General features: G+C 38.3%; 2 protein-coding genes across 5 annotated transcripts; one reads left to right on the top strand and one right to left on the bottom strand.

Moving 5' to 3' along the window:
• The first annotated feature begins 498 nt into the window (after window positions 1-498).
• LOC104928508 (alanine--glyoxylate aminotransferase 2, mitochondrial) lies at window positions 499-10,259 on the top strand. Its single transcript, XM_010742808.3, has 14 exons — window positions 499-770; window positions 1,883-1,971; window positions 2,394-2,584; window positions 2,684-2,807; window positions 2,902-2,996; window positions 3,401-3,494; window positions 4,277-4,370; window positions 5,099-5,199; window positions 5,345-5,437; window positions 5,866-5,998; window positions 6,661-6,749; window positions 7,076-7,225; window positions 8,441-8,539; window positions 9,754-10,259. Exons 1-14 carry the CDS (start codon window positions 674-676, stop codon window positions 9,853-9,855), a joined length of 1,551 nt encoding a protein of 516 aa, XP_010741110.3. The 5' UTR covers window positions 499-673; the 3' UTR covers window positions 9,856-10,259.
• Window positions 10,260-10,379: 120 nt separating this feature from the next.
• Window positions 10,380-19,473, bottom strand: dnajc21 (DnaJ heat shock protein family (Hsp40) member C21). 4 transcript variants are annotated; one of them, XM_019275550.2, is made up of 12 exons: window positions 18,982-19,473; window positions 18,591-18,684; window positions 18,348-18,471; window positions 17,478-17,609; window positions 16,546-16,850; window positions 16,311-16,453; window positions 14,677-14,770; window positions 13,942-14,124; window positions 13,799-13,847; window positions 13,576-13,706; window positions 11,238-11,328; window positions 10,380-11,047 (listed from the first exon to the last, which is right to left on the bottom strand). In XM_019275550.2, exons 1-12 carry the CDS (start codon window positions 19,079-19,081, stop codon window positions 10,889-10,891), a joined length of 1,605 nt encoding a protein of 534 aa, XP_019131095.2. In that variant the 5' UTR covers window positions 19,082-19,473; the 3' UTR covers window positions 10,380-10,888. The 4 variants fall into 4 exon arrangements, with proteins under 4 accessions (XP_019131095.2, XP_027137960.1, XP_019131093.2 ...); XM_027282159.1 differs by having other exon boundaries at window positions 11,238-11,325; window positions 18,982-19,472; XM_019275548.2 differs by having other exon boundaries at window positions 10,380-11,050; window positions 18,982-19,469.
• Window positions 19,474-21,186: the final 1,713 nt, after the last annotated feature.

Raw genomic sequence — 21,186 nt, 5'->3', positions numbered from 1 at the left:
TGTGAGCTGATGTTTCAGGTCCTCATGATTTAATCTTCCACTAAGATAATCCCTTTTTCCTGCAGGGGTTAAGGCTGCCCCAAAACATCACTTGATTTAGCAAGTCTGTACTATACTAAATGTGTATTTTCTTCTTCAGAACAAACTCCACTATATAGAATGACATGGTATGTTATACTGATTTTGCAACAACAATGGAGTGAGCAGATCAGTAATTTATGTTCTACTTTGATTTAAATCTGAATATCTGGTTATATTTTCTGTGTGCATTTTATTGTGCAATCCTGCACTGTATAATGACAAATCAAAAACATTGAACCTTGAATCTTGAACCTTGAATCACACTCCCATTTACCTCAGGTTAAGGCCAGCGTCTTCTCTGTCCTCCAGCAGGATAGAACCGGTACCACCCAACTTATCTTGAAATCTCCTTCTCCTAAAACTCAACTCCCAATCAGTGAGCATGTAGGGGAAATAGCGACCAGGTGCTACTGGTTACATATTCATCTGTGTGACGTCGCAGAGAAATCATTGTAGTTGTTGTAGCATTGGTGTGATCAGGGTACCATTGGCTGGGCACTGTCCACCCATCCTTGTGACTTTGTAGAAAAAGAAAAGCCCGAGGTGAAGAGAGAAGGATAGCTCACTGCTCTCTGTACTGAACCTGATCAACATGTATAAAGTTGTTTCCTCTCTAAGTGGCCGCTGTGCAGGTCTCACGGGACAGTCCTGCTGTTCATCTGGTTTTGCCAAATTTCACCTGGGAAGTGGTGAGTTACCATGGAGACGAAGACAAAAAAAACATAATTTGATGATCACAATCTTACATGCAGCCTGTATAGTCTGTATATTATGCAGCTTTTATGTTTGTCATCGTAAGTGTAGAGTAGTTTTTCTGGTAAATTTTATCAGCTTGTTGGCTCAAAAATTAATTAATAGCTAATGTTATTATAGGGCAAAATACTTTGGCTGTCTGTGTAAAACACAGGGGAAAACATTAGTTTAATTGTGTTATCCTAGGCTACATAGAATTATTTTTCTACTTTATTTTATTCTTTGGTGTTTTATTTTTATTTTTTTTATTTTTTCTGTAATGCATCTAACCAGTTCTAACCAAATCTTATGAAAAGTGCTATATAAAACAAATGTGTATATAATAATAATAATAATAATAATAATAATAATAATAATAATAATAATATAAAAATTACGCCATCAAATTAAATTACAGCGAATACTGCAAGAATATAATTTTGTGCACATTCTACGTTTCCAAAGCTTATAATTTTAATTTATTTAATTATATTATTATATAATTTAACTCTTAAGTTTACAATTTGTAGCTTGCAGTGGTGTTAAATCGGACTGCATTATATTGAGACGTGTTTCTAATAGATTTTGGCCTGCCCATTTACATACTGTACATGAGACGGGGTTAAATTCTCCTCAATCTTAGAAACAAAAACAAACCTACCTGTCTGCCACTCAGACCAGTTCTAACTGACACTTTCCAGCCATCAGTAGACCGGGAACAACAGGAAGTATAGTTTCCCTTGCGTTGCACAATGTGTTAATGAGGTTAAACAATCAACAAGGTTATAATCAGATCAAATATTGACCAGATCATTCAGAATGTCATCAAATCAACAGAAGGTACAACCATGATTCATTTTACATAAGAAGTGTTTTCTTTAGATAAGTAATCTCTGTGTTGCTCCCCACAACACAATGCCAATTAAATGGTAAACAGGAATTTGATTTGAAGAAGAGAGTTAAAAGACCTGTCAGACCCGAAGACTTGAAATGTCAGAGTGGCTTTGATCAACTGAGTTTTTCAAAATCTGAACATCTATTTGACCTTTCTTTCTGAATTATTTCACAGGTGCAGTATGTCAGCAATCAGCCTTCAAATACCAACCTGCAGACCTCCCAGAGATGCCCAGATGCGATTTGAAACCAGAGGAATACAAGGTAAGAATGCATTGCATCCAGGATCTTTGCACTGTTGGACTGTAATGCATACATGCTCATACAAGCGGGAGCTGCATATAACATTACCAAAGATTAAAATGGAGAAATTTAAATGATCAGCGATAGTACAATACACATACTAGAATATTTGGATGACTTTAACCACAAATGGAGGTGGCACCTAATTACTACTAACTGCAGAGATTGGCATAATGCACATGGACTGCTGATGGCTCTAAAATGTAGAAATGCACAAATAAATAAAGAAAAGGTCTTCAAGCTGCTTTAAATAATGCAGGTTTATCTCAGATGATTTCTATGATGATCCAATGAGACCCACAGGCCTGTCTTTTATTGAGACGATGTTGTCCTGAGTATTAAAAATACTGTAACCTTTCTCCAATGTATTTATGTCCTTTCAGGGTATGTCCAAAGAACAGATGATGAAGATCCGCAGGCAGAATTGCAACCCTGTGACCATGAAGATTACTTACTATAAGAAACCAGTGTTCATCCACCAGGGACACATGCAGTGGTTGTGGGATGTAGACGGGAGGCGATATCTGGATCTCTTTGCTGGTGTGGCTACTGTTAGTGTGGGCCACTGCCACCCGTAAGATCCTTTGTTTACTTTTTGTGAAGTCGCACAGTGCTGGTTTATTTTATTCTGATGTACAATTTAAAATTTTGACCTCGACATCTGTGTGTACAGAAAGCTGACAGCAGCCGCAGCGAAGCAGCTGAAGAGACTGTGGCATACCACAAACATTTACGTCCATCCAAATCTTCATGAGTATTGTGAGAAACTAGCCTCTCTCTTACCGGATCCTCTTAAGGTACTGCAGTGGATCTGATCAGATGAGGACAGGAGCCTGGATAAATATGTAGGCTGTAATTAAAATGTCTGCTGGTCTTTGTGTCCCTCTCCAGGTGATATATCTGACCAACAGCGGCTCAGAAGCCAATGACCTGGCTATGTTGATGGCTCGACTTCACACTGGCAACTTTGACATCCTCACTTTCAGGTGCACTTTCTTATTATTATCAATAAACATCCTTGGGTGCTTCATATTTTTGGTTTTAACCTAATATATAAGAGTAAGTAACTAAAAGACTAAAAACTAAAATTCACAGGTAGTGTTTACAATTTTTAGTTTTTAAGTGATTTTTTTTTTATTGACTTTGTGGTAGTTTATCTTCCCCACCCCCATTCAGTTAAGAAATAGATGTTGTCTTAACATTGCTATTAAGAGAACAATAGATCCTTTTATGAGGCACAGAAGACAAGGAGAAGCACATAATAAGCAACAGACAATGTCCATGAGTCATACCTAGAGAATATGGAAAAATAGCCCATTGTCTAACTTGGATTGTTGATAAACGCTCTCTGTAGTCTGAAGGTCTAAAATGTTTGATTTTTCTCTTCCAGAGGATCATACCACGGTGGCACCCAACAGACCATGGGTCTCACCTCCAACTCTCCATATAAATACCCCATTGCCACTAGCTCAGGCTGCACACATGTATGTATTCACTAATATATGATGTAGTGTCATTAATTCTCGACAGTCTTCAGTTCACATCCTTCTCAACATCGAGCGCATGTGTTTTTATTCTTCTGTTACTGTCATTTTCGAGCTATTTCCTTCTCGATTAATAAAGGTCTATCTTATCGTACTTTCAGTTCAGGACAAATATCAGCCTGTTGAGTATGAGTTAACAGATCATGATTGTCTTTGGCTTTGAAGGAAGTAACATACTGTGCATTACAGTTGAGCTCAGCAATCGAGTCAGTTCAGTTTAAAGATTTGTTGTTAAAGAGTGGTTTAAAAAAGCCCCCCCCCCCCCCCCCCCCCCCCCCCCCAAAAAAAAAAAAATATATATATATTATATATTATATTTGTTTATAGATTTAAGAGTCAGGTGGCGAAGGTCCTATATATATATATATATATAATATATATATAATATATATAATATATATATATATATATATATAATGTGTTGTGGTTGTGTGTGTGTGTGTGTGTGTGTGTGTGTGTGTGTGTGTGTGTGTGTATATATTAAAAAAAAAAAGAAAGAGTGGTTTGTCCATATAATAAACAGAGTTTAGATTTAAGAGCGGGTGGCAAAGGTCACCAGAGCAGCATCTTTCAACCTTTCAAGGAGCTGACAAAAATCTATGTACTCCTCCAGTTTAACAGAAGACAGGGAAGGATGTGTTGTGTTGAATGTGTGATTTCTTTGTGCTGCATTACTTCTGAGTGATTGCTGCTTGCTGACTAGGTTTCTGCCCAACAAACAGATCATGTCTCCTGATGTGTTCAGAGGTGTGTGGGGAGGAAGCCACTGCAGAGACTCTCCTGTGCAAACCATCAGAGAATGTAGCTGTGCCCAAGGTACACAAACTCTTTCAGCTCTCATAAATGACCACTGAGTTTGTAGAGCTGCACTTTGACAAAATCTGTTCCCTTTTTCAAACTTTTCTCTGAAGGTAATGAGGGTAAGTTTCAATCACGCTTATATAAAGTCTCCTTCTTTTGATTGTTTTTCCTCTTTTGACATTATACATGTAAGTTTCAGGAATATTAGCTGTATGCCTGTGTCTCAACTAGAGTCCACCGGGAAATGGTCAGTATGTTATCATGCATATCTGCATGACTAATGAACACAACTGTTATAGTATGATATAATATCAGTACAGTATTTTAAATAAAAAAGGCAGAATGAAGTAGACTGTTGCAGTGCAGGGCCATAAGGGCAACATTCATGTAAAGTAATAATCACAACATTATCTTTATTAAAAATATTTACAATCTTTGAAATCACAAAAACTTCATCTTCATTCAGTGGAGTGAAATTGTTTTTTTTTATAACTACTGTATGTGCTATAAGAGAAGATAAATGTGATACTGCAAAATATTTAAGTTTAGATTTAACTTGCCATTCATTTAGACATGAAATACATATATGACATTTGTCTATATTATTGGAAAGACGTTCAATTTGTCAGTTTGACAGTTTATCGGACAATTACTCTACTACTATTAAAGATATTGTCGTAGTAGAAATACTGCATTTATACATGCATTGTTACTCTAACCAAGTATTTTCTTTGCTCCCACAGGTCATTGCATGGCAAATGAGAAATACATCGGACAGCTCAAAGAGGCATTCTCTACAAGTCTTCCAAGTCAAATCGCTGCTTTCTTTGGAGAGCCAATTCAGGTACTATATTCTGCGTAATTTGAACAAAAAATCAAAACGTCTGAACTTTGTTAATTTACTGTCCACTTACTGTACTGTTTGTTGTTTGTGAGTGTTATTTAAGGTCGGGACAGAACAGTGAGATATGAATGTTCTTTTTGTACAGGGAATGGGAGGAGCTGTGCAGTACCCTAAAAACTTCTTCAAAGACGCTTACAAACTTGTGAGAGAGAGAGGAGGGATCTGCATTGCTGATGAGGTCAGATACACAGTCTACCGAGGCTAAGGTCAGGCTATATTGCCTGATTGTATTATTATTCTCTCGTAAAGCTCTAAATGAACGTGAGGACGTGACAGAAGTTCGCGATATCAAGCTACTTGGCAGAGGCCATCTAGTTTTAGGAGAGAAAGTTCAGAGTAGGTTCAAAATTCAAGATTCATGGTTTTATGGGCATTTTACAATACAGGATTGCATAAGGAAATGTACTTGCAGCCCCCTCCATGCTATTAAGACTGACAATGTAAAAACTAATATTCAAATATTTAAATTAGAACAGAAAATAAATGGTAAAATATATTTTATTAGATTCTTGGTAGATGGGTACCATTGATGTTCTGGATGGTTTGAATGATCCGCGTTCACCTTTTAGCACTAATATGCTTGCATCATTTATCATGACCCAACAGGTCCAGACTGGATTTGGGCGAACAGGAACCCACTTCTGGGGTTTCCAAGGTTATGATGTTATTCCTGATATGGTTACAATGGCAAAGGGAATTGGTAATGGATTCCCAGTAGGAGCCGTGGTGACAACACCAGGTGAGATAATACTGTGAACCATTTTAGAAATCACATTAAAACATCAAATTGAAATTGATGAGAGTCGAGACAGGCAATAAAAAAAGATGATCTGCACAAATGTACGGGAAAAACATTTTCTTTCTGTAATAATACACACTCATAGCTCAATTACTAGTGCAGGCGTTATTATGTGCTACATTTGTTTGTACTTGCAACGGAGTAATCACAGGGTCGATCACTTCCATTGACTCTACAGTACATTGGCACTTATCTTATATCAGGTTCATCATGTTGATTTGTCGTTTTGTACATGATCAAATACAGCTGAATTAAATCAGGATACAGAAACCAAGAAAAAAAAATCTTTGCAACAAGATAAGCATCGACAGACATTCATTAATTTGTTGACTGCAGTAATGTTACAAGTTTGAAATGAGTCTATTTCTGTGGTTGGATGTGTCACTGGATGTGTTATTTGTTCATGTGGCTACTTACCATAGCTCTCTCCTAGTTTTCAACCTTTAAATAACAGTCCTTTCACTCAAAGACCCTTTTGATTTTTTTTCTTCTCCCTGTGAAATTCTACTGTGTGGCATTTCTATAAGGGTTCAGGAGAACACTTGTGAATTATTTATCATTTCAGAGAAGACGTGAGCTTGTTGATTTATGTGTTTTTCCAGAAATTGCCGCTTCTTTTGGTAAAGCCTACCACTTCAACACCTTTGGAGGAAGTCCTATAGCTTGTGCTGTTGCTTCATCTGTGCTTGACGTAAGGAATAATAGTTGCGTTTTTCTATATCAGTCCTGTTCGTTGTGCACAACACGCAGGTCAGTTTGCAGGCCAGTAAGCCAATTAGCTGGTCAGCTGTAGAACATTAAACAGCATAAAAACATACAAATATCACTTACTTATTACTGGTCCTTACTCTCATTGCCATTATTAATAAAACAGTCTTTTCTCATGATTTGTTGTCTTTTGTCAATAAATAAATAAAAAACACTGATTATGATATTTAAGAATTAACATTGTTTCTCATTGCAAAAATAATGGATTGTCATTTCAGTTGGATTAATTTATGGATTCTTGCTCAACAGACTATCAAAGAAGACGGCTTACAGCAGAACAGTCATAATGTGGGCACCTATCTGTTGACAGAAATGGCAAAACTCAGAGACAAGTATGAGATTATCGGTGATGTCCGTGGAAAAGGCCTGCAGATCGGCGTGGAAATGGTCAAAGACAAGGTACTGAGTTGGTAACAGAAGTGACATCGTTCACCTCACGTCTGCCTGTGCTGTGCTCATCCCCTCAAAGGGCATAGTTCAACAGCACCCCAGTTAACCTTTAGCCAGAAGTTACAATCTGTAACTGTGAGGAAAACAATCTCAACTGCAGTATGTACAGTACGGCTGACTGTGTAGCAACCAATAATTTAATAATGTACAATAATGTAATACCTGCCAATAACGTAATAATTTGGGCCATTTTGAATGTAATAAAGCTAATAATGTAATAATTTAGTAATAACTAGACTGATTAGACTTTTTCATCTAACACTGAGCAAACACATGTAGTTCACATGACCATTGTTCTTGTTTTAACTACCATGTACACTTAATTAATTAAATAACATGAAATTATGAATTTACATATCTCAGCAAATAAACAAATATTCTAAATAAAGATTTTGTACAACAAATAATTCTCAAATTGGCTCTTACAAGCATAATTAAGGAGAGAGAGTGCTGCATAGTACTTGAATATGAATATGACGACTATGCCATCCACTACGTCTATTCCTGATGAGCAACTTGCACAAAAACTGCAAAATGATCTTTTATTTCCAAGAAATGCAATCCTATTTATGTATTATTACAATATTCGATAACGATTTTTTGAATGCTCAAAAACTTTATTACATTATTGGCATTATTACGTTTAAAATGGCCCAAATGATTACGTTATTGTCAGGTATTACATTATTGGACCTCATTACATTATCGGTTGGTACAAACTGGCAAAAGTTGAATTAAAAAAATGATCAGAAAGCAGAACGTTAGCTTTATTCACTTAGTATTACTTTTAGGTTCATTAAGGCATTTATGTTATATTGTGCAGCCCCTGTAGTTTTTTAAATAAGGTGAAGTATTCATTACATTAGTATTAGTATTCCTAATGAACTTATAGAAATGTTGCATATAACAAATCCATTTCCTATGTGACATCGGCTATTATTTTACACTTGAAATGAGTACTGATTGACCCTTAAGACATACTTTTTTGCGTTGTTTGAATGCCGCTGTTATTAACCTTGAATTTGATACAGTAGTCTGTCAGGGTAAGTCATTAGATGGGTCGTGCTCAACCTGAATATACTTTAGTTTATATAACACTTCCAACCACATGCATTTAATTTACCTAAATTAACACCTTAAACTTACCTTAATTGTCATCCACAGGCCAGCAGAGAGCCACTGTCTCCTGAGGCAATGAGTGAGATCTTTGAGGACATAAAGGACATGGGGGTCCTGATAGGGAAAGGAGGAGTCTACGGACAGGTAACAGCACTCAAACATGTTACTCTATCAGTTTATTTCGCAGGGTCACAACGCATGTGACATATGTACTATAACAAAGTTTTATGAAAGCTCAGAGCGAAAAAAGGAACAGGATTTAAAAAAATAAAATCCAAACAAATGCTCTGAGTATAGAGGGCCCTGTGCTGTACATATTATAAAACATAAATTTGTGATTTGGGGTTTTGTAAATACAATTAGCTTGACCTGAATTGACTTCAGATTAAAACTAATATTACAAAAAAGAAATCAGACCAGAAATAAAAATATTTTGTGAGTAAAATTGTAATTGTGCAAGAAAAAAGTTGTAATAGTTTGAGTCTCTCAGTATAAATGTGAAATGAAGGATGCAGAGCACATAAACTCAATTAATGAATTTTTCATTGTCAAGTGGTCATGACAGGCTTTTTGAAATCCTGTTTCTCCAAGGTCCTGTTAACAAACACTTGCCAAACCATTTATTTTAATCTTTCTTCATCCTCATTTGAGTCTTTTCTCTGGTAAAACTGAAGCAAACCATTTGAAAACATGTCCTACAAAGCATTTGTGTGGGCTCGTTTAGACTTAGCTACCATGTGTCTTCCTCACTTGCTTCTACTTATTTCTTTAAAGCGAATCGTCTCCTTTCAGAAATCTTGTGAAGAAGACCTTGACAGTGTAATGAACTGGAAACTGGAACTTTATTCTTGAAATACCAAGATTTTCACCAGAGCAGCCCTGGTATTTAGCTGGCCGGTTTTATTACAACCATCGACTAGTACTCATGTTCTCTTCAACGTTGACTTTGTAAAATGATCCAGACTAAGACATTAGTCTTAGAACAATTTACCATAATTGTTTGTGATCGTTTGGTCCAGCTACTGTAACCTCTGGTCATTTCGCCTACACAATGTGGCTTTATATGAAAAAGAATAATATAAAATCATTGTATAACCGATTTATTCACAAAGCAACAGTGAATAGATCACCGCCTCTATAAAAATTGAATTTTCTAAACGTCATCATTTGGCCTTGCCTTTGAAGCCACGTTCTTCTAGTAGAAATGATTTCAGTTGAACATTAACACTACTTTAACAGCCTGTACAGTAGATATGTGCCTGCTCTGCTTCCAGTGCTTTCAGTGTGTGACACAGAATAAACCAATCTCTAGCACTCCATGACCTCCCATCTCATCTTCTGCTTTCTCACCACTTCAGACCTTCCGCATCCAACCCCCCATGTGCATCACAAATGAGGACGTAGATTTCTTCCTGGCAGTTTTCAACAAGGCAGTCCACAACTACTTGGACAGAAAATGAACGGGTCAGACGTGTAACCAGATCCTAAAAGACCAAACCTGGAAACTCAATCAGCAGTGGACTGAATTTTAAATGTAAATCTTTATAAAAAATGTTATATTAACCTTTTTGCTTGTAAAAGTGAATTTTGACACATAACTACGATCTCCATGTTATTATTATGAAGCCACCAGTTCTTTCTTTTAAAGTGCGGATTCATAATTATTCAATACACTGAGCACACATCGCTAATGTGAGGGGAAAAATATCTTATGTATCTTCATAACTGTTTTGCAATTCATTTTACTTTGTTTAGATCCAATAATGAACATTTATGATTGTTTGCAGTCTGCCTGCAGCCGAACACTATATATAGTCTCTACGTGATACAGTGCCTGACCACACATCTGAATGTACCAATTATTTCATGTTTGATAAAAAATAACTATTTGCCCTTTCTGTATTTGCTCAAATATGCAATTTTGTGTTCATGTCTTACCAATAAAAGAGTAAATTATTTAAATACAAAGGTGGATGTTTTGTACAGACACGTCCAACACAGTGTTTATTGTTAAGCGTTAAAGCAAGTCATTCAAGAGTTGTTGTATAAATGGCAACATGCAGTATCACTTTTATTTTCATTAAGCAGTAATACCACCAATGAGATCTCCGTGACAAACCAGGAGAGAGGATTCTAAAAGAAACGTGGAGACGATAATTGGGATGAAGATGGTCGCTCTGCACTTCCTGTGCAGAGGTTTTCTCCACTGGTTTATCAATACAGAGAAGTTACTGAGAGTGCTACAGAAAATGTTTCAATCATTCCAATCTCCAACACTTTGATAGAAGGAGTCTCTCACATAAACATCTGTCTCGTCGAATATGATTGTGTAATTTAAAAAGAAAAAGAAAAAACTATCCACTCTCCACCAATCCAATACATTAAAGTCCATCTTCTTCATCCAGATCTTCCTCCAGAGATATTCCTCAGAGTGCCGTTTCCTTTGTAGTGGCTGCAACGCTTTCACGTTCATTAGCGCAGATGAAAGATGTGTTATCTGTTCTTCCGCTTGTCTTTTTTGCTCTTGCTCACGCCGTGTGCGGCGTTGTTTGAGGAGAGAGCGGAGGCGTGGCCGCTGCTCTTCAGATGGTCGAACAACTTGTTTCTCGTGGGGAACTCGTTGTTACAGGTCACGCAGCAGAGGTTTAATTCCTTCTGGATGTAAAAAAAAAAAAAAAGGGGAAAAGTGATTTAATGATATAAATAGGGATCATTTACTTAAAATAGCGTCCTTGACAAATGTGAAAACAGGTGTAGTTATTACAGATTTGTAATAATAAACATAATTAAATGGATAATGGTAAATCACAAATCACATAAAATGCCCTTAAGCTGGACAAACCTCGGGAAACTGTTCTCCTCCTGTGTTTGACTTGATATTCTTCGGTTTGTCTTTTCCTGCTCCCTTCTTTCCCTTTGGCTTCCCAGAGCTACTGAAACGACATTTAGATGACAGATAAATAAATCATTACAAATAACTTAATTTTAAGAATTAACCGTGGTGCATCCGTCATTTCTCAACAGTAGAGTCCTCTATAAGTGTCCCTGAATGACTCAAGGATTTTTCATTTGTCAAGTTGAAGGACAACGTGACAAAGAATGTTGAAATGAAATGAAGTTCTGTTTTTCTTAAGGTCCTGTTTTGAATATTACAAAAAACACAATGAGGGGGGTGTCGTTTAGCTCAGTTGGTAGAGCATCCAACCCATGTATAAAGGCTCAGTCCTTGCCGCAGCAGCCCAGGGTTCGAACCCAACCTGCGGCCCCTTGCTGCATGTCATTCCCCATCTCTCAAAAAGGCCAAAAAATATCTTTAAAAAAGTGTTAACTGTGTAAAGTAACAATAAATACGTGTACCGAGTTTGTCAGACCAAAAAAAGGAAAGTGTTATTAACCACCCAGCCAAATCTGAATGATTAAAAATATCATGTATATAGTTTATGAAATTAGGTGTCAAATATGAACCAGCACAATGTCAAGAGTATGTTCCTTATTATGTGTAAAAGAAGTGCAGATAATTCCAAACCAGTGTTAGCCTTTGGTGGCCAATCAGATAGATACACGCTATCTTTGCATGTGTCCTTCGTACTTATCCACAATTTCTTGTTTGGATACGGCATCGGAAGAGCGTGACGTAGGTTGACACCAAGTAGTCTGGATCCAGTGGCGTTCTGAATGAATCCCATCCGGTTTACGACAATATTTAAAAATGTTTTAACTGTCAATAAACTTTATCCCATGGGCGAGCTATGCAGACGTCCGCCGTGTATACAGGTCAAGGAGTCTGCTAAAAGATTTGTTTCCTCTCCACAAAGTGTGAATGAGGCTTGAAATGAATCCATGTTGTGACTGCCAGTCATGCTCAAACAGCAGGCAGAAGTCTTTTTTTTTTCACTTTTCCCATGCAGAATGTGAAGTGATTCACTGAGTATGATGAGTATGATGTGTCACCCATAGTTAGATTCTGTCTCTGACATCTTTAAATGCTTGGTTACAGTCCCCAGTCAGAATATTGTCAGATCAGATTTGTTCTCAATGTTTCTTGCAATGGTTTTAGGGATATTGAGATGGACTGCGCATTAATAATGCACATCAATAAGAGTTCAGGTGGTGGAGCGGGTGTTGGTGTCCTCTTGTTTGATTTATTGCTGGATATGCATCTACAGCAGACAATGTAAGACCAAGTTCTGACTGTTTACCCTGTAGCACTGGTGCTGTGCCAGTGAGGAGCAGCTAACATGTTGAGTCAGCCACGTCTGTGACGGGATGTTCTATATCTAGAATTTGTGGCCCCTCCTTCCAACACTGCACAGCATCTTGTAAAGCTGGGATGTTCTCATGAGAACGGTCCTCCACCCACCATGCAATGTAAGTATTTAAAAAGGTCCAGTGTGGAAGAAATATGAGGCTGTACAGAATATGTACGTCAGAAAATGTATATGGTGTGTATACATATGTTTTTAATAAGAATTGTTATGTTTTTGTGACCGTAGAATGAGCCTTTTATATCTACAGATCCTACCAAGTTAGGCAGCTTCATATTTGTCCGAGGAGTTTTTACTCAGTGCTAAAGAAATAATTACTGGTAATCAGGCTGCCACAAGCACATAACCTGTAAGTGCTAATGTTGCTCAGTGTTTGCTGGATGCATAAAAGGAAACCGTTTGCCAATTAAATTTGCCATAACAACTTTTCATGCTGATAATGTGACAGTTATGTTTCTAGCTTCTCATGTTGCCCCCAAGTGGCCAAAATAATGAATGAATGCCGCTTTTGATATTCTGAACTACTGTAGCCAACTACAGAAGGATTATTATTACTGCTTAATCCTTAAGGATTCATTTGTGGCATCATTAAAGTCTGTGTAAAGTTAAAATTTTATGAAAGTTTATGAAATAAACTTGAGGCTTTTATACCGTTGTGCGGAGGGACAGGCCTGGACTGAAAACTGGTGGAAAACAGTTTGAACCTCTAACTCCATATTTCAGTAACATATCGTTCAAAGTTTCACATGTTTTCAACAACTAATTTTCCAACATGTTTAATGTGTTTCGAAAGAAAACATGGAATTGCCTTTACACAGACTTTAAAAACACCAAAACGCTCGCTTTGAAACAAATCCAGAGAACCAGACACTAAATCTTCACATATCTGGAAAAGAAAAAGAAAACTGGGCTGACCTCTTGACTTCTGTCGCAGGGAGATCGCCCTGCTTCTCCGGCTCTGTAGTGTCCGCTGACTTCTCGGGGGCACTTTCCTCACAGGTGGTCAGCGTTGGTTTCTCCTCTTCCGCGACCTCCTCTGGAGCACTCTGCGGGAGAACAGGCTTTTTATGAAAGGTTCAATCCAGATGCATTAAGAGCACACTATAATGCATGCACACTTGCTGAGAGAATTACTCACCTGTACTACTTTCTGCTGCTTCTTTTTTCGCTTCTGCTTTTTGGACAGCCTGTGTACGTGGAAAGAGAAAAGTCTATAATAATAATTCTAATAACTAAGAGGTGATATGTAACTGTGATGCCTCCTCAACCACTCTGACATACTTTTGCCTCGGTTTGTCTTCCTCCTCCTCTTCCTCCTCCTCCTCCTCTTCGTGCTCCATCTCTTGGCCTCTTCTCTCTTCTCCGTCTTGGTTCAAACCAAGTGAATCCTCTTCTTCTTCTAGCTGTTGCCGCAGTAACGCTACCATCTCTCGGTGCTTTTTGGATTTTTCATGGTTTTTCATACTGCGGAGACAAAAAAAACAGAAACAAAGTACCAGTTGACACAGCCGTGACCTTTACAGATTATCACCAACAAGTTTTAACATTATCACCGAAAAGAAATATTGACATCTCATGTCCACATCTCCACAGAATGCCTGAAGTAAAAGGGATTAAACCCACAGTATAATGGATTATCAAAAACAAGACAAGAACTCCACACAAACAAAAGCTTTAGGACTTCCAACTGATCTGATGAGTCACAACCAAATGACGAACCCTTTTCAATGCTTTATATGTATGTATTTATACTTATATGTCCATATACTCAGAGCTGTGATTTTATGTGAACAGCTTGTGTTTGACAGATGTTCCACGGTACACATCCGTTTTATGCTGCTTTCCCTTTTCTTCTCTGAATTCAATGAGGCTTGTGCAAATCCATCCGAGGTCATGATCACTGCATCTCGACACCGTCGAACACATTTTGCAAAAATGACTCATAGCTTAGCGAGGTGAGTTGGCATGTTGGACCAGGAGACAGCAGGTAGGTGCAACGTGTGGGAGGTTACTCACGCTTTATCTGATTTGAAGGATTTATCGCAGGCTGGGCAGTACAGATCATCATAATAGTCAATTGTCAGTTCCTCTCCATCAGGATGGTCTGCATCTATGAAGAAATATTTATGAATTGAACAAAAAAATTACACACACACACTATATATATATATATATATATATAAATAAAATATATTACAACAATTCAATGCCGATCAACTTCTACTTAAGCAACACTTATCAATTAAAATCTGTGGAAACTTCTTGTTGTGGAGAAATTGCTGAAGTCAAAGGTCACTGGTGAGGTCAGGAGGGAAGAAAGTGTTCAGGAGCCTCTGATGTCTTATGCTGTATTATTTATTGACACTTGGCCAAGGAGAATTAGAGACACTCTCATAGTACATCAGAAGTGCCTGAGTCGGTCTCACATTCTGCCCAACTCATGCTGGTGGTCAGACTTTAAACCCCAAGATAACACCACAAATACTATACGCCCAGAATTAGTCAAAGAGAATGTATTGACCCATGTTAGTGTTACCGTCACCACATTCTAGGCTGGAGACACTGTTGTCTGTTTACGTTAAAGAAACGTCAAAGGCCAGCTATCTATTATGTCTGAGAAGGCAACATTCAGCTCCTTCGACCCTGGCCACCACAGTGTTGAGATAGACCGGCACCTGCTGTTCTCAGTCAAAGCCAAACAACTAATGCTGCCGAGGACCTCAAGGCCCACACGTGACCTCGTGTAACCTAAGGATAGAAAAAACACTTCTGACATTGGTTTGCCTGATAAATAAATAAATGTAAGTATTACTTTTATGATTAATTATTTAAAGATTAAAGTAACCTTACATATTAACTTTAGTTTACTATGAATAAATGCGCTCGTATAGATACATTTACAATGTCTTAATTCAGAGGGCAAACAGTTGGTTCTGACATTGGTCTGTTAACAAATAACGCAAAGCTTTAACAAGAATCCTGACATAGGTTTGGTCTAACAGTTCAGTCTTTGATTCCCCCCACTGATGGATGGATGCATCATGAACAGGCTGCTGAGTGTAACTGCTGATGTGATCATTTGTAATAAATAGGTTTGTTCAAAGAGTAATGTTAAACATTAAAGTGCACTACTTTAAAATGTTACATTAAATATTTGGAGCCTTTTTTGTAAGGTTATATTGTTTAATACGGAGCGTGACTGGTCACATGATCAGAGTTTAGTTGAGTGCATAACTGTGACGCTGTGAGCAGACAGACAGAGAGAGAAGACCTGCAGCCGTATTGTAACGTTTATTCTGCATGTGGTCCAAGAGGCGCGCATGGTAGTTATATTTCAGCTGATTATATTGTGTATGATGTAGAGGGTTATGTGTTTTAATACAAACAATGTATCACTATTGTTATTATTAGAGAGAGAGAATCAAATGTCAAGACATTTGTATGATTCGTGGCCATCATTTCATTGGACCAGTGTAGTTACAGTGAGAAATCTTGTTTAATTATTTGCAGTCATTGTTGTTTCATTCACTGGTAATAGCAAGCGCAGTTCTTTCGAATCTCTGTAGTTACATTTTTCAGTTGTAGCAGTTGTGAATATGACAATACCCTTAATGCAGAAAGCATAAATTTATATACAGCGTCTCACTGACCTCCTCCCTCTTCGCTGATCTCTTCTTCTTCACTCTCTGATGCGTCTCCAAACTCCTCTCCGTACTGAGCCTCTATCTGCTGCAGCTCCTTCTCAAGCTCCGACATGGCTGCCCAGCTCTGCTCCTTGTACTCCTCTGCCAGCCTTGGATGGACACACAGTATAGTAGAATAAGTATGAGTAAATATTAGTGAAAAATAAATGTCACATTATCCAGTTATTCATCCACTTCTTACTTGGCCTGGCTGAGCTTCTGCTTCCGCCTCATCTCCTCCACCTTCTTGACCTTCTCAGCGTTCTGCTCCTCCACCAGCTTCCTGTGGGCCTGCACACGGCGGTCACGCTTGCGGACGAAAGCCACGAGTTGTCGCACAAGCTCGTTGCGCTCCTTTCGAGCTTTCTCTCGGGTCTTCTTGTTCTCCTTCTCCATGGCTCTCTTCTCCCAGCGGTTGGAGGCCTGCCTCGTGTCATACTCCTCCTTCCAGGCAAAGTTTTTACGAGTGCAGAAGCTCTGCCAGTAGCCGTAAAATAGATGCACTACCTGTAATATGGAAACAGAGACTAAGTACACCAGCCTGCTAAAGATCTTTATTGGTTCAGTATTCATATTTTAGTTTTGTTTCAGTTAAGGTGTCATAGGAAAAAAAAAAAGGTTTGCTTTCTATTTAAATCATGAATTGCATAAAGAACTTCTACATCAACAATCTTGAGCAGGGGTCGGCAACCCTAAGCAGTTGTGTTTTGTGTTATTTTGTTTCATTTTAACGATACAGAACAGCACGGAAAAGAAACTGCTTATGAGCTGACGAGCGGAGATTTCACTCAGCAGTACGTGAGTGCGCATGCATCAGAAACACAGCGGTTGCTATGGTGATCGGTGCACGATCGGGACAATGCAGCACCAGAAGTCGCATTAATGTCAAGAAGTATTTTATTTATTATTGCTTAGCATGGCTATAACAATGTTATTAAAAAGAATAAATTCATAGACTTATTATACTCTAAAATTGTTGGTCTTACTTAAAAATGCACGCATTTACTTGTATTCACTGTTAAAAAATATTATATGGCTCTCACGGAAATACATTTTAAAATATGTGGCTTTCACGGCTCTCTCAGCCAAAAAGGTTCCCGACCCCTGATCTTGAGGAACGTGGGGCTGACTTACAGTATCATAGTCGCTCTGTGAGTCTCCAAAGGGAGGAAACTGCTCCTCCTCTTCCTCATCGTCCACCTTGCTGTGCTCCATCTCCTCCTTAACAATGGACTCAAAGAGATTCCTGTAGACTGTGTAAAAGCCCTAGGGAGAGAGAGTGGATGACAAAAAAAAAAGAGAAAGATGAATGTTTTGAGATGCACAAAGAATGTTTGTCCCCACAATCTCGAGGGATGAAGCCACCACCACTCCTTGGTTACTCTAAAATGAGGAGACATCCAAGTTGTGGGGCAGATGTTTTAAATTTACAGGCCCAGTGTTCTAGGAGTATTCTGGCATTTTTCTATTAGTGTATATAACCTGAGTGTAAGAATCCTAAAATTAGCCCTTTACATTTACAGAAAGAGCCGGCCCTCAGTACAGTAGCCCAGAACAGACAAACCAAATACTGATCTAGATATGGACGCGTGCTTTTAATGTGAATTTGGAAGCCACATTTCTTTTCTACATGTTTGGGAGGAGAAGGTGAGACCTAAGAGTATTTATTTGGTTGCAATCTGCAACTTCACCACACGGTGCCACTAGATCCTACACACTGGACCAATTAGATTCCAATTCATCAGTTAGTTATACATCTCTGTGCTAACTGTGGATGTATGTTTATGACTTAATATGAAAGCAACATTTCCCTGTCCTCTTCAGGACATAACGGGAGACTGGATTAAGTTGAACAAATATCATATGGTAATATTATTGATTCATCCTCTACAAAATAAAACTCCACACTTGTTTGAATGAAGTTTCTTTGGCTGAAAAGACCTGAAGAAAAGACCAGTGGTTGAAGGTTTGAGCAACATAATCCTCACACACACACACACGAACCTTCTCGTCATCTCCAAAACCAGAATAGCAGGTGACCGTGAAGTACTGCAGCAGGTCGATGCTGTCATCTTCGTAATCTCCACTCAGTCCTCCTTTCAGCAGAGCCTCCCTGTGATTGTCATACCTGCCACACAGAAGAAAAACAGTGGCATCAACCTAAGACACACTTCACCAACACAGCTTCTGCATAAAAACCTGTAAAGATGCGACTCTTCGCACAGGTTTTAATCAATGCGCACGCACCAAGCTCTCTCCTGCGGATCACTCAGGACATCGTAGGCTGCCTGAATCAGCTTGAACTGCTCCGCCGCCTCCTCGGCGTTGTCCAAGTTTTTATCTGGAAAGAGGGAGAGGACAGCTTTTAGTGACATCATATACTGGCACAAATAAGTTCAAAACATAAAAAAGCACAACTTTCTTGTAGGGGAATAGACATGAGACAAGTTAGTTTCAAAGACAGACAGAGGACAGAGGACAAACACTGTATTTTCACTGCATTAAGGTTACAATAGTGCATAAGGTTTTAATGTAAGACAATGAATGACTCTTAGCAACGACTATTATTCACTTCACAAACACCAACAACACGTGTGTGCTCACAATGACACATGTATAGAAGACAGAGACAACTCACCCGGATGCCATTTCAACGCTAGTTTACGATAAGCTTTCTTCAGGTCGTCGTCTCCCGCCTCTCGCTTTACGCCCAGGATTTCATAGTGACACTTCATCATGTCAGCTCACCGTGAAGACAAACAACAAACAACAAACAACAAACAAACAGTAAACACCGCCGTTCACGCTGTCGATGCTAACCTTAGCGTGTGGCTAACTGTGTAGCATGGCAGGCAGCATCTCTGTTCTGTGTCCTAAATGATCGAGACTTCTCGGGTAACAGCAACAATGTCGTGTTGTTTTGGATGTTACATATTGTTATTATTAACTGTGGTCCATATGCTGATATAGGTTGCAGACACCGAGCTGCTGCTAGGCGACAGCCGGTGTTTTGCCGTTACGTTCTCCGCCGGTTGATGGGAGCACAGATCTCGCGAGAGTTCCTGTTCTTGTTCTTCTTTGATGTTTTACGGCAGTCAGCATCCTTATTGTTGCATACACTGCCCTCTTCTGGACTTTACTTCTTTACTACTTCCCTTTTCCTTTTTAAAAATGCTTTTAATTAACCCAGTTAAAACAAGATATCCCATTATAATTTTCCTCCCTTCCCTGGAGTTTCTGTGCTCTATCGTCCAGCAGGTTCTCGTGGATCGTGGCTGCTGCTGTGGTCCTGCATGACGTCCACTACACATATTATTACTGTCATTGAGTGTGCCTGAAAGAGCACACTTGTTAATGCTAACATGCTAATGCTAATTGCTAACACGGTAATGCTAACATGCTAATTACTAATGGTAACATGTTAATGCTAACTGCTAGCGCATCAGCGCTAACATATTAATGGTAACATGCTAATATTAACATGCTAATGCTAATTGCTAATGGCAACATGCTAATGTTAATTGCTAGCGCATCAGTGCTAACATGCTAATGTTAAAATGGTAATTGCTAATGCGTCAGAGACCTTACAAATACTGCAGCAATTTTTTTATATATATATTTTCTTCTATAGCAAATGAGCTGACAGACAAATTGATTTCCCTTTTGGAATGTCTAAAGTAATCAGAATTTTTATTCAAATTCAACAGCAGGACTCAATTGTTAAGTACAATGACCGAGTATTTTGAGTATTTCAAGTAGCTGTAATAATGTTAATAACAATAAAGTTAACATTGAAAGACAGCAAAAGCTATTCTCACATTGTAAATTATACAATGTGAGAATACTTTTTTTTGTTTGTTTTTTAGCGCCACTACTTGTGTGACTTTGCTGTCGCTGAACTGACGTCACGTCGTCACCTTAAATTCAAGCTGCCACTCATTGAATACAACTCATGTCATTTATTTATTTATTGATTAATTTCACATTGTTTAAAAAGCTGCCTAATATGGACAAAAGCAGCCCAATTTTTGTTCAGCCGCCCAATGTATTTTTTTCCCGCTTGACGTAAACAAAAGTAGCCCAATTGGGCGGAAAACCGCCCAATCTGGCAACACTGGACGGCGGAGTACGCAGCTGTTCTCTACATTTCACACATTCTATTATTATACTTTTGACACTTTTCTCCACTGCTCCTGTCCTCCGCAACCCTGCCATCATCTCTTCCCTCTCCCTTTCATATCCATGACAATCAACCATCACATGCTCCACATGTCTCTCTCGCTCTCTCTCCCCACAGCTACTAGTGATGGGAATTTCGGCTCTTTTTGGAGAGTCGGTTCTTTTGGCTCTGCATACTATAAGGAGCCGGCTCTTTCGGCTCCCAAACGGCTCCTCACATTTTATTAATTGGTTTTATTAATGAATTAATATTATTATTTTATTATTATTGCTGTTATTTTATATTTTAAAATGTTATATTTTATTTGATTTTTGACATTGTAAAGCACTTTGGTCAGTGCATGCGGTGTAAAGATGTGCTATATAAATAAAACGTACTATTTAATTAATTTATCACCCAAAATAATGCAATAATGTAATAAATAATGTCTCGTCTCCCTCCTCGTGTTTGTCCTCCGCGATCACTGTGTGTGTGTGTGTGTGTGTGTCTGTCACCCCTGCTGTGTATGCCATAGACATATATACATGCTAATGTTAACATGTTAATGCTAACATGCTAATGTTAATTGCTAGCGCATCAGCAGTAACATGCTAATGCTAACATGTTAATGCTAACATGCTAATGTTAACATGTTAATGCTAACATGCTAATGTTAATTGCTAG

Source organism: Larimichthys crocea, chromosome IX (genome assembly GCF_000972845.2).
Source record: "Larimichthys crocea isolate SSNF chromosome IX, L_crocea_2.0, whole genome shotgun sequence".
Taxonomy (NCBI): domain Eukaryota; kingdom Metazoa; phylum Chordata; class Actinopteri; family Sciaenidae; genus Larimichthys; species Larimichthys crocea.
The sequence above is the reverse complement of the archived record's forward strand: the minus strand, read 5'-3'. Positions and strand labels throughout refer to the sequence as shown.

What these genes read in the sequence shown, in the direction of transcription:
- LOC104928508 (XM_010742808.3), top strand. Translation starts at nt 674, where the DNA reads ATGTATAAAGTTGTTTCCTCTCTAAGTGGCCGCTGTGCAGGTCTCACG. An exon ending in AGAATGTAGCTGTGCCCAAG is followed by an intron (nt 4,371 to 5,098) that starts GTACACAAACTC and finishes TTGCTCCCACAG; the next exon opens with GTCATTGCATGGCAAATGAG. An exon ending in TTGCTTCATCTGTGCTTGAC is followed by an intron (nt 6,750 to 7,075) that starts GTAAGGAATAAT and finishes CTTGCTCAACAG; the next exon opens with ACTATCAAAGAAGACGGCTT.
- dnajc21 (XM_019275548.2), bottom strand. Translation starts at nt 19,081, where the DNA reads ATGATGAAGTGTCACTATGAAATCCTGGGCGTAAAGCGAGAGGCGGGA. An exon ending in CAGAAGCTCAGCCAGGCCAA is followed by an intron (nt 16,454 to 16,545) that starts GTAAGAAGTGGA and finishes TGTCCATCCAAG; the next exon opens with GCTGGCAGAGGAGTACAAGG. An exon ending in GATCAGCGAAGAGGGAGGAG is followed by an intron (nt 14,771 to 16,310) that starts GTCAGTGAGACG and finishes ATTTCTTCATAG; the next exon opens with ATGCAGACCATCCTGATGGA.